We start from the raw sequence: 12,788 nt of genomic DNA, 5'->3' as shown, positions 1-12,788 counted from the left end.
GTTTTTAGCAACCACTCCTGCTTGGGAGGGGTGCCAGAGAAAGCTGTGGAACACCTTTACAGGGAGCATCAGCTGCGGCCCACTGGGAAATCATTCTGCTTACCTGCTTAGCGATGGCTTTGCTGTCCAGCTTGTTGTACACCTTCCGGATTCTCGCCACTGTCAAAGCGGACACGGACAGTGCATAGAGGCCGAATGACACCTTTTCCTCTGGTACTAACGACACAGGAGATGGGACCACACCTTCGGATTTTGCATCTTTACCTTCAAAAGAAGAATAATCCTTTTCAAAATTATCAGTTTTTCTCTTGATCCTAAGACAATTTTTTAATTCTTATTATCGTTTTTAAATGAGTAGCCTTGAAAATCTTATAAAGTGGAACAAGGAGCGAAAATTCAGAAACTATTTTATTTATTTTCCAGCTCTTCATTTATTTCTTTAATTAGAAAATAAGGAAAAACCATCCAGTCATAAAGCTTTGCCTTAAGAAAGAAATGGCAACCCACTCCAGTATTCTTGCCTGGGGAATGCCATGGACAGAGGAGCCTGGCAAGTTACAGTCCATGGGATCTCAAAAGAGTTGCACATGACTTAGTCACTAAATAACATAAAGCTTTGCATCTCAAGTTTTACTCTTAAAATATATTTAATATATAGCACAATGTAAAGGAAGAAGAGTTCTAACTATTACCAAAGGAATTACAAAACACTTTCTCTTGGTTCCAAGGAACAGGGGAATGAGTGTAGCATCTATGAGGTTTGTAGCATTAGGTCTCCTCCCCAGTGAGAGCTCTCATATATGCCTCTCTTTATTCCTCTAGTAGACACAGCAGAGTAGTTCTGAAGAAGGTGGCTTAAGTGTGAATCTCTGCATTATCGCTTAAAAGCTGTGTGACCTATATATCTCTGCACCTCAGTTTCCTCATCTGTACAATGGGGATGATAACATCAGTCCCTAAGTCCTGGTGTTTTGAGGAGATGAATGGATACTTGTGAGGGGCCCAGAGCAGCTATGTCCTTCATGGGTATTAATTTATTCAGCACATATTAAGTGCTCAGTCAGTGTTAGCTATTATTAGATACTATCTGAATCAAGAAACTAAGTGAAAGCAAAATTACGTAGCCATAGTATTATTATCAATCATAGTATACTTGTCCCAAATCTACTTAGAACTTTGACAGAATGAGAACAAGGGAAGGGAAGGTAACATTTGGAAAGAGGACTACCAAAGAACTGTAGCTTAACATCAGCTCTCTGATTGTAAATTCCTTTTGGAATAAAGGATAACAGGAGTGGACTGCAGGAATAAAGAGACAAGGCAAACTGATGCTAACTGGTCCAAGCTAAAGAATGTACATGTGTGCTTGCCAGACTCTTCCTTCTTTCCTTTTCCCAAAGGACATACACTTTAAACGGCTTCATTTAATAGGAGAAACGACAGAGAGAAGAAGGTTGGGGTTAGACTGTTAAAAGTACATACTCACATCTTGGAGCCAAGAAGAGAAACTGGAAAACTAGTGATCAGACATGAAGACAAGAAACAAGAGCGGATGGGATGATTAGTGGAGGAGAGCATTTTGAATACCAGAGAGGGGTCAACAGTTTCATGCTGAAGAAACGCAGAGAAGGCCCTTTTATTAGACAAACGTAATGTATAATCATATCTACACATAAGCACTTATTCACACATTTATATCACAGGAAGTAAGTCTTATACAATTTTAAGAACAAAGAATAAGTCACTCACATGGCATACATACAGCCTGAAAGCTTCCCACATAATTTGGTCCTAGTTCATAAATGGTAGTAACACTTGAAGGAGGTAATACTTCTTCTAGAAAGTGTGTAGGTCCCAGGCGCCAAACCAATGAAGCAATTTGGCGTTGGGCAGGCGGAGTACCAACGTAGGCATAGACTGTGCTAACCACTGGTGGATTGGCAGAGCCTGAGCCCCCGGGAGTACTGTGAACATAATGAAGCTGTGAAGAAAAGGAAAGCAAATTTGTGAGATTCAACCCCAAACACTGTCACTAGGAAAATAACCATTTTTCAAATGTAGATTTTCATTATCCCAGGGCCATACAACTTTATAAATATACAAATGTTGTTGAGCTGGGAAAGATAAGAGCAGGCCAAGATTCTAGAAACTGATGCTCAAGATGGAAATTTGTAACTGAACTCTGTAACATAGATAAACCACCTAATGCTAGAAAGAGCAACAGTCAAATATAGGGACACTACTACTCTCTGGTTTGCAAACGAAATTAATGATGCTGTTATGGAATTTTCAGGTTGATATAAAAAGAACTTTCCAACTATGGTTAGGCAGGCAGTCTTACAATTAGTTATGACACTTGCAGTGTGAGTCTGTTGAATAAAATTGTATGGAGTGTTTTATTATGAATGAGTAAAGCGCTATACAAATATTAAGAAAAATGAGTATTAAATAATTTATGTTGTTACTGTCATTCAGTTACTCCAACACTGTGACACCATAGATGCCTCCACTATCTCCTAGAATTTGCACAAACTCATGTTCATTGAGTTGGTGATGCCATCCAACCACCTCATTCTCTGCCACCACGTGATCCTTTTGCACCTCAATCTTCCCTGCATCAGGGTCTTTTCCAATGAGTTGGCTCTTTGTATCAGGTGGCCAAAGTATTAGAGCCTCAGTTCCAGTATCACTACTTCCAATGAATATTCAGGACTGATTTCCTTCAGGAATGACTGGTTTGATCTCCTTGATGTCCAAGGGACCCTCAAGAGTCTTCTCCAGCACCACAACTCAAAATCATCAATTCTTTGGTGCTCAGCCTTTTTTATGATCCAATTTTTACATCTGTACATGACTACTGGAAAAACCATAGCTTTGATTATACAGACGTTTGTCGGCAAAGTGATGTGTCTGATTTTTAATACACTGTCTAGGTTTGTCATAGCTTTCCTTCCAAGGAGGAAGTGTCTTTTAATTTCATGGCTGTAGTCACTGTCTGTAGTGATTCTGGAGTCCGAGGAAATAAAATCTGTCACTGCTTCCACTTTTCCCTCTTCTAATTGCCATGAAGTGATGGGACCGGATGCCATGATCTTAGGTTTTTGAATGCTGGGTTTCAAGCCAGTTTTTTCAGTCTTCTCTTTCTCCTTCATCATTTAGTTCTTTACTTTCTGCCATTAGAGTGGTATCATCAGCATATAGAGGTTGTTGATATTTCTCCTGGCAATCTTGATTTCAACTTGTGATTCATTCAGCTCAGCATTTCGCATGATGTACTCTGCATATAAGTTAAATAAGCAAGGTAACAACATATAGCTTTGTTGTACTCCTTTCCCAATTTTGAATCAGTCTGTTGTTACTAGTTCCGGTTCTCACTGTTGCTTCTTAACCTACATACAGGTTTCTAAGGAGACAGGTGAGGTGGTCTCATAGTCCGATCTCTTTTTAAGACTTTTCCTCAGTTTGTTGTGATCCACGCAGTCAAAAGCTTTAGTGCAGTCAGATGTGAAGCAGATGTTTTTTGGAACTCCTTTCCTTTCTCTATGATTCAACAGATGTTGGCAATTTGATCTCTGGTTCCTCTGCCTTTCCTAAATCCAGCTTGTACATCTGGGAGTTCTTGGTTCACATACTGCTGAAACCTACCTTGAAGAATTTTGAGCATAGCATGTGAAATGAGCACAATTATATAGTAGTTTCAACATTCTTTGGCATTGCCTTTCTTTGGGATTGGAATGAAAACTGACCTTTTCTAGTCCTATGGCCACTGTTGGGTTTTCCAAATTTGCTGACATGTTGAGTGCAACTAAAATGTTAAATGCTGTTAAAATACAGCATCATCTTTTATGATTTTAAATAGCTCAGTTGGAATTCTGTTACCTCCACTAGCTTTGTTCATAGTAATGCTTCCTAAGGCCATTTTAACTTCACATTCCAGGATGTCTGGCTCTAGGTGAGTGACCGCACCATCATGGTTATCTGGGTCATTAAGACCTTTCTTGTATAGTTCGTCTGTGGACTCTTGCCACCTTTTTGTAATCTCTTCTGCTTGTGTTAGGTTCTTACCATTTCTGTCCTTTATCAAGCCCATCCTTGCATAAAATATTCCCTTGATGTCTCTTCACCATGACCCATCTGTCTTGGGTGGCCCTGCAAGGCATGGCTCATAGCTCCATTGAGTTATGCAAGCCCCTTCTCCATGACAAAACTGTGATCCATGAAGGGGGTTATAATTTATACACACAGTTTAATCTCAGTGAAAAATATATTTTTAGATTTGAAATTATACTACTGTTTACTGACAAGATGCTTAAACTGTCATTCAGTTATTACAATAAACATATAGAGTGTAAGAGATCAGGAAATCAAGTAGCTTCTTACAGTACAGGCAGCTCTCATCTGTTGACAAGTGTGTGCAACATTTCCATAGATTGTTTTGCCTTAACACTGTTCCAGCTTCAGATCACATCTGTTATTCTGGGCATTAAAGAACAGCTCCCTGTGATGTTAAGAGTATGAGTATGAAGACCAACATGTGACCTAAAGGTTAGCTTCAGAGGACTGTGACTTCTCACAGGCATAGTAATGATGATGATGATATCAATATATCAGTAATAAATTTCCTACTTCACAATCTTAGAAGTTAGACATTTTTATTTTCAATAATACTAAAAATAATGAAGGAGCAACCTTCTAAAGAATCTACAAGGCCATTTCAAATGCAATCTTGTATACAAAGAAAACATATGACTATTCCCACAGAGTTGTTTCAGGGTTTATCATGTTGAAACAATGTCACAGTAAAATATCATTAAGGAAGGAAATGTATTCAAAAGCAGCCCATTTCACTATTTTTTAAACTTCAATTCAGAAAAAGGCCGAATTCATCTTTGTTGCTTCTTTCAAGTGATGTTTCTATAAAAATGGATACCATCTTTTCAAAGTTGAAGAACTTTAAGAGCTTGCTAAACACAGTTCGGTAGAAAGGAACATGCAGAATTCATCCTGACTTAAAAAAGGACCTTTGGATTCTTTACTGGTTACATTAACTCTCTTGACTCTCTTCTGAAAACTGTAGTACAGCTATCGAGAGTAATGTGTATGCATTCATTCATTCATTCAACAAACAATAAGAAAACACCCACTGTTGTTATCAGGGACTAATCCTGTTGATCTGAAAACAAATATGAATAAAAACATTTCAAACTCTAAAGGAAAACAGAATCTACTGGACTGCACACACTAGTAACAACGAAGTGACAAAATGGTGTGTTCATTGTTTACTGAGGCATCTAGGGGCTTCCTCGTGGCTCAGCTGGTAAAGAACCCACTTGCCAATGCAGGAGATGAGGGTTTGATCCTTGGGTCGGGAAGATCCCCTGAAGAAGGAAATGGCAGCCTGCTCCAGTATTCTTGCCTGGGAAATCCCACAGAGGAGCCTGGCGGGCTACAGTCCAGAGGGTTGCAAAGAGTCAGACACGACTTAGCGACTGAATAACAAGAACAACAAATCTGGTTTCCAGCCATCCAACTGGTTTCTCTATGGTGAAAGAGCACTTACCAATCCGGTAAGTGCTTGTCCGTCAGTGCTCCTGCACTGTCCTTGTCCTTCAGTGCTCAAGCACTGTCCTATTCAGTAACATCTTCAGTACCTTGTAACACTTCCTTTACTTCTAACAAAGTGACATGAATTAGCCAGCCACATGAATCTCACATACTGTTTTAAATGGGCACTGAAGGACAAATTAAAATTAAGCCAGTATTTAAAAAAAAAAATACCCCTGCAAACACAAACATAAATGCTTTACACACACCACTGAACTGTCTTGTAAGGGGGGTTTCCGAGCACGCTCACCTTCACAGTGCTGACAAGCTGGCCGTCGATGTAGAGGGCTGCAGTGCTGTTCTTCAGCATCCCTTTGCTCATCACCAGAACCAGGTGATGCCACTGTCCCTCAACAATCAGTTCTCCACAGCGGAAGCGAGCACAGCATGGCAGAATCTCATAGAAAGAGGATTCTTCACTAAAATCATCAACTGAAGGAGGAGGGGGAAGAAATTAAAAACTCATCATCCTCATAACTGTTAAGTTATTCATATCGAGACTTCCACTTGCTGGACTAATATCTTGCTGTTGGGTAGTCGCTGAGTCGCGTCTGACTCTTGCAACCCCATGATCTGTTACCTGCCAGGCTCCTCTGTCTGTAGGATTTCCCAGGCAAGAACACTGGAGATGGTTGCATTTCCTTCTCCAGAGGGGTCTTCCTGACCCAGGGATTGAACCCGTCTCCTGTGTCAGCAGGCAGATTCTTTACCACTGAGTCACCTTGGAAGCCCAAACTATTATGATGATGATGTAAATAAAAATACCTTATTCATTGAATAACTTTATCTGTAGTAAAAAGTAAAACCTGGGATATATTTTGCTCATTTCTGCTCAAGATACATAGTCATAATCAAATAAAGTTATGATAACTAATGAAATGAAAAATAAATACACTGTAAAATAAATTTACGATGGACAAAAAAGAGATTAGTTGAATACTATCTATCATGGTCTGTTATAAAACATCTTTTTAAAATCATAGTTTGACATGCAGTCTTATAATTGGTTAGAAAAATAAACAAGAAAATTAAACAATTTATTTTTGCTTTATGCTGCGTTCAGTGATACAAGGGGGGCAACTATTTGTTCTTATTTTGTGGTTGTATGGCCTTAACCTTTAGCTGACGACTGTTGGTAACAAAGTGATTTGTCGAGTGGAAAAGTTTTTATTTTTTAATTTATTTTTTAACTGGAAAGATACTTTCTTTTGCTCTGGGGATCTGCTAACATTTGCAATCATTTCTTGACTCTAATCTGGCTTCCCTCTGCTACCAAGTATGTTGCCAAATCATGCCAGGAAATAATGGGTTAAGTGGGTTAAGTACTAACTTAAAGCTAAAGTAGTTAAAATTAATTTATCTTTTATAAGAATTCAAAAGAAGATGGGAAAGCAACAGAAATCCAGATGTTAAAAACTCATTCCTCCCCACAACCCAAGAAAAATTTTTTAAAAAGAGCTAATCTTAACCATTTACCTTAATGCAGACCCAGTGGTTTTCAGTACAAGGTCATATAATATACTGACAATTAAAAGTTTATATTATTTGAAGAAACAAGTACAAATAAAACATCATACTTTTGGAATTTAAAATATTTTCATACACTGAAAAGCCAAGATTTTATTTTTAAATGATGATTCAGAGTATACATCTATTGATGACGTCTAGTGTCGTGGACTGAGGGATGCAAAAGAAAAGATAAAAGGTATGGGTGAAACCAAGACCTCTTCCTTCTCCTTTCCTTGGTTAATAGCCTGAATCCTCTTGAGAGTTGTAGAAGATGAAAAATTTTTCTGAGAGCTTCACATTCTGACTCAAGCTTAAACTCAAATATATCCAGCATTCAGTGGTGTATCAGGATATTTAGTGAGCCAACTGGTTCTGACAACTTTAAGTTACCTAGGCATCTTAATGAACTATAGCTGTTCAGAGGATAGATGCTTATAAAAGTAATATCGTTAAAATTACTAATGTATATGTTACTACAATTTCCAATGATATATTAACTACTGTAGTCTTATAAATTATATTCAGTGAATGATATAGTTAGAAAACATTTTTTATTGAAATATCCCTAGATCCAAGCCAAGCTTTTCTATTAAATTCTATCCTCTTTCCAAATTCTCCATTATTATTCACTTAACTCTTTATTCCCTTTTCAATTTTTAGGTGGTAGGGTCCAGATTACAAAAACAGAAGTATCATGAGTGGGAACTTAAGACTTCTGGTATGGTAAACAGACAAAAACAAAATAAAAATTAAAATCTATGAAGTCCAGGTAAGTGAGAAAGAATATTAAACAAAGGCTATGACAGTGGGCATAGGGAGGAAAGCAAAGTTCAAGCAACATTAAGGAGGGACAGTATAGTTAGACTGAGTAGAAAGGGGGGTAGCTTCCCAACTGAAGCTCCAAGGATGATTTGAGGTTTCTAGACAGGATAGCTTGCTCCTTGGAAGGAAACCTATGACAAACCTAGACAACATATTAAAAAGTAAAGACATCACTTTCCTAACAAAAGTCCATATAGTCAAAGCTATGGTTTTTCCAGTAGTCATGTATGGCTGTGAGACTTGGACCATAAAGAAAGCTGAGCACCAAAGAATTGATGCTTTCAAACTGTGGTGCTGGAGAAGACTCTTTGAGAGTCCCTTGGACAGCAAGGAGATCAAACCAATCAATCCTAAAGGAAATAAACCCTGAATATTCATTGGAAGGACTGATGCTGAAGCTGCAATACTATGGCCACCTGATGTAAAGAGATGACTCACTGGAAAAGACCCTGATGCAAGGAAAGATTGAGGGCAGGAAGAGAAGAGGGGAGCAGAGGATGAGGTGGTTGGATGGCATTACCTATTCAATGGACATGATTTTGAGCAAACTCCAGGAGATAGAGAGGGAAGCCTGATGTGCTGCAGTCCATGGGGTCGCAAAGAGAGTCTGACACAACCAGCGACTGAACAACAATAAAAGACAGGATAACTGCTAGTGAGGGTGTTGTTCACCAAGACAGGAAAACAGAAGGAAATGCAGATTTTAAGATCAAATATTTCAGTTGACTTTTATTCACAGTAAGATGTCTACTGTGCAGTGAACATATGAGGACAAAGCCTGGGACACAGACAAATTAAAAATTTTTAACTTCACAGTGTCCCTGAGGTTACAAAGACATAATGCTAACAGAAAATTGATGTTTTCTCATGAAAAGCTGGTTGAGTACAAAGACTAAACACAAAAGCTTGAAGAATATGAATTTTAAAGAGGAAGATGGAAGAGAAAGCTGTTGAAGGAAATTGCAAGAGAGGTCAGAGACATAGTGAAACAACAGAGCGAGTAGGTATCTCAAATTGCAAGACTGGAGGTAGTCTTAATTAAGAAGAAAATACAAACAGAATCAAATGCCACAAAATGGGCAAATAAAGGATTTTAAAGCGATTCCTGTATTGATGCCTAACTCTGTGCTGATCGTGGTTAAGAATCCTAAGACAAGAAGCCTTACTATCTAACTGATGAGTTAATATTCATATTCAATTAATAAGTGAATAGTGACTACAGGTGAAGCAATATATGCTATTATTTTATTTAATTAGTTAAAAGACAAAATTAGATGAAAAAAAGAGGTATGTTTATATACAAATGCTTACATTCAGAGCAAAGAAAATTCAGTGAACTGATATTTCTATATTATTTTATTTGTATCTTTTAGGAAGGTCTTCATGAATGCCTTGAATTTGAAGTCAGCAATGTAACGGTATGGCATGTTGGAGGGAATTAAGAGAATTAGGATTATTAAATGGTCAGTATTAAGCCTTGAAGGTTAGCAGTGAATAAAGTAATTAAAATGTTATTGTGTCTAGCACAGAGTGGCACATATGGTAGGCAGGTGCTCAATGAATATTCATTAGTTAAGCAGGATTCACAGCCAATGAAAATCCTTACTAAAATGTATTAAACAAGCATCCTGCTTTCCTAGCAAAAGCTGTGATTTCTTGGCGAGCAGAGATGAATCCTTATTTTAGGACTTCTCTCCACTGTTTTCTATCTAAGTCTCTTTTGAAAGTGAAAGTGCCCTGAAATTTCACCGGTAAACAATCTTCAAGCTATCATATAACCTATTCTATTCTATAGTAATTTAAATGAGAGAAGAATTACCACTGGACCTCAAAACTGAATATTACAATGAAGTTTGGTACTTTTAATAATTGCCAGGAAGCAAAAAGAAAAAGGCAGATACTGACCATAATTTTGGAGTAGTTCCTCTTTGGTGGAGACAATCAGAGACCGATCTTTTGCAGAGAGAACTATGGCAAGGCATACATAATGGTGCTCAGAAGAATTTGCTCGGCGAACAACAGTAAGGAGTCTGACTGGGTGGTTACTGGGAGGAGAACTAAAATGTTCAATGCAAAACCAGCTGGAGTAGCTTAAGCCAGATGGAGGAGGGAAGAATCGTTCACCTAAAGTGAAAATAGAAAAATAACAATGAGCGAGTTTGTGTTGACTCATATTTGTATTTGAAAAAGGTGCCAGAAAAAGCAAAATCTCTAACTAATATGTAGTTTGCTGAAAAAAAAAAAGAATCTCATAAGCAGAGAAAGTAATACTTACCAGAACCAATGCCACTGACGACGGCCCCATCGATAAGACCTGTTGTGACAGCATTGTTTGTAGGGGCATTATGAGGGGCCAGACTGGGCAGGAACAGGCAGCTATTAAGGAAAAGATAAAGTACATTTTAGAGGGCAACTGTTTTCTTCTCTTATTGCTATGTACTTACCACAGTGAAATAAACTACCATTATTTAAGGGTAATAAGAGATAAGAGATCATGGAATAAGTCTGGATGCCTAACGAAGTCCTTCCCTTCTTTTAATTATGAGAATATCAAAAGACACTTTAAATTAAAAAAAAAATCATAGTATAATTTGCACAGGGTAAAATGCACCAATGTATAACCCTGTTCAAGATACTGGAACAATTTCATCAACATATTTATAGAGAAAGTCCCTTGTGGCCCTTCCTAGTGAGTCATTCTCCTCTGTTAACACTGTTCTGATTAGTTTCGCCCAGTCCCAAATGTGTTTTAATTCACTGTCCAATAATAATACACAACAATGTTCTTAAAACACAATTTATGTATAAGAATCCCACAAGCAACTAGCACAGATATAGATCTTTTAGCATTTATATCCATTTTGAGACTAAGTGACTTTATAAATATACTCTTCTAGATTTGCTATAGATTCCTTTTTTTAAAATGATTAATGTATTTTTTTATAGAACTTATAAGCAGAGGAGTGTCTCTATTTTTTTTTTCTTTTTGGCCTCGCAACTTGTAGGATTCTCAGTTCCCCAACCAGGAACTGAACCTGGGCCAGTGTAGTGAAAACCAGAATCCTTAACGACTAAGCCACCAGGGAACCCCCTAGACTCTTTATTGTTACTTCTACTACTATAGTTTTTTTCTGCCACTTACAAGTATTTACTCATTTAATGTGATAGTAACTGAATACGTATAATGTGTAAGCTAGTAAGTTAGGTCATTTGAGGGAAAAAAATGATGACAAATCCTAGTCAAAGATCTTTTAAAATAATTTTAATTTGTATGTTATCTGTAACTTTATTGTACTAAATCAGGTGTTGATAAACATTTTCTTGAGCAGGCCTGAACAACAATATTTTATGCTTTGCAGACCAGACAGCCTCTATCACAACTTGGTATTCCAGCATGAAAATATTAGAAATAATATATATACATAAATGAATCTGGCTGTGTTAAAATGAAACATAATTTACAAAAAAAGAATTTTCAAAAACAGATTTGGACTGTAGACCTTAGACTGCTGATTCCCATACCATACCAACTTATTTAGCATAATAAATAATTAAAAATAATTAAATCTAAAAACTTTAAAATAACATACTCAAGAACTCAATCATTTGAAAATATATAGCATATACTGTATTGTACTTGAGTAAATTTAAAACTAAAGGTCTATTTGTCAAAGGCAAGATTGAGGCATAAAATAATATAAGGTTTGGCTACCTTGCAAATTTCTTACCCAAACCCTTCAAGGGATGTGTCAAATTCAACAAAAGCTGGAGTAACTGATGACCCATGAAGTCTGATGTCATGTGGGGTTGTCATGGAGACCAGACATTTCACTCTGGTCAGGGGTACAGTACTTCCTTCTGCAGATTTCACTAGGCTCTTGCTTATCCGGTAATGGTTATCTTCATGTAAGCTGAAAACATTATCAGAACCTAGACCTTCTATGGATGTGATCATACTACCTGTAAGTCAAAGAAAATCTCTTTGGAAGAATATCATGTAGATTTCTAAAATAATGACTTTAACAAGATTGATTAATTTTTAAATACTACTCTTTCAGTTTCAATCTACACAAATAATTTTACTTTTAAAGTTTAAAGTTATTATCCAGTTTTAATTTCTTTATGTTCATTTTAAAACTTAAATATCATAGTTTTTTACTTTGTTATTTATTACTAAAGCAATAAAAACATTGCAGAAATGTTGGAAACTACAGAGTACAAATATAAATCAGATAGAAAAAGAACAAAAATCACCAATGATTACTGTCTAAGCCACTGGTGCAGTAAAATTTAATTATAAGCTACAATTAATGATGTTCATAAAAACCAGATTATACTTTTATTCCACAAAGTTATTTAATATTTATCTTTGAGAAGAAAATATTTGAGAACCATTATAAAGGAAACAGTTCATTTTTCTTATTAAAAAAAGTCAGACATAAATAGCAGAAACTTGCTTATCCCATTTTCTCCCCATTTTTAATTCCTCTAACTATTAAACGTGATCACAAAATACTTGAATTGAAAAAATTCATATATGCATGCAAATGGTAAACAATTTCAAGAACAAAAAAATAAATTTTATGCAAGCTGTTCTATTTTTTTCAGGAATACACCACAAATGTCATGGAGAAAATATTCCCTTTCAAGATAAACCATATGAATTTACCTGTTTCCCTCTTAAGTGTGCTAACCATTCAAGCAACCATAAACATCTTTCAGTATTCTCTTAGAGAAAGGAACTCATTTGTCAGTTCTAAGGAACTATGTAAAGTACAAAAACAACAAAAAATATATATGCATGCAGGGGATGTATATTAATTGATAAGAAAAACTGAAATACTCTTGTCTTC

General features: G+C 36.6%; 1 protein-coding gene across 2 annotated transcripts in view; it reads right to left on the bottom strand.

The window, feature by feature from the left end:
• The window catches only part of WDFY3 (WD repeat and FYVE domain containing 3), a 279,731-nt gene that overhangs the window by 105,554 nt on the left and 161,389 nt on the right, over positions 1–12,788 (bottom strand). For both annotated transcript variants that reach the window (XM_081582148.1, XM_081582158.1), the window contains 6 exons: positions 11,664–11,895; positions 10,211–10,311; positions 9,841–10,059; positions 5,855–6,036; positions 1,750–1,981; positions 104–264 (listed from right to left, as the gene is read on the bottom strand). In XM_081582148.1, coding sequence (XP_081438274.1) covers positions 104–264; positions 1,750–1,981; positions 5,855–6,036; positions 9,841–10,059; positions 10,211–10,311; positions 11,664–11,895 — 1,127 coding nt within the window. The remainder of the gene's footprint in view (positions 1–103; positions 265–1,749; positions 1,982–5,854; positions 6,037–9,840; positions 10,060–10,210; positions 10,312–11,663; positions 11,896–12,788) is intronic.

The sequence above is a fragment of the Giraffa tippelskirchi genome, chromosome 1 (assembly GCF_054371585.1).
Source record: "Giraffa tippelskirchi isolate mGirTip1 chromosome 1, T2T-mGirTip1v1.2.pri, whole genome shotgun sequence".
In the NCBI taxonomy this organism is placed as follows: Eukaryota; Metazoa; Chordata; class Mammalia; order Artiodactyla; family Giraffidae; genus Giraffa; species Giraffa tippelskirchi.
The sequence above is the reverse complement of the archived record's forward strand: the minus strand, read 5'-3'. Positions and strand labels throughout refer to the sequence as shown.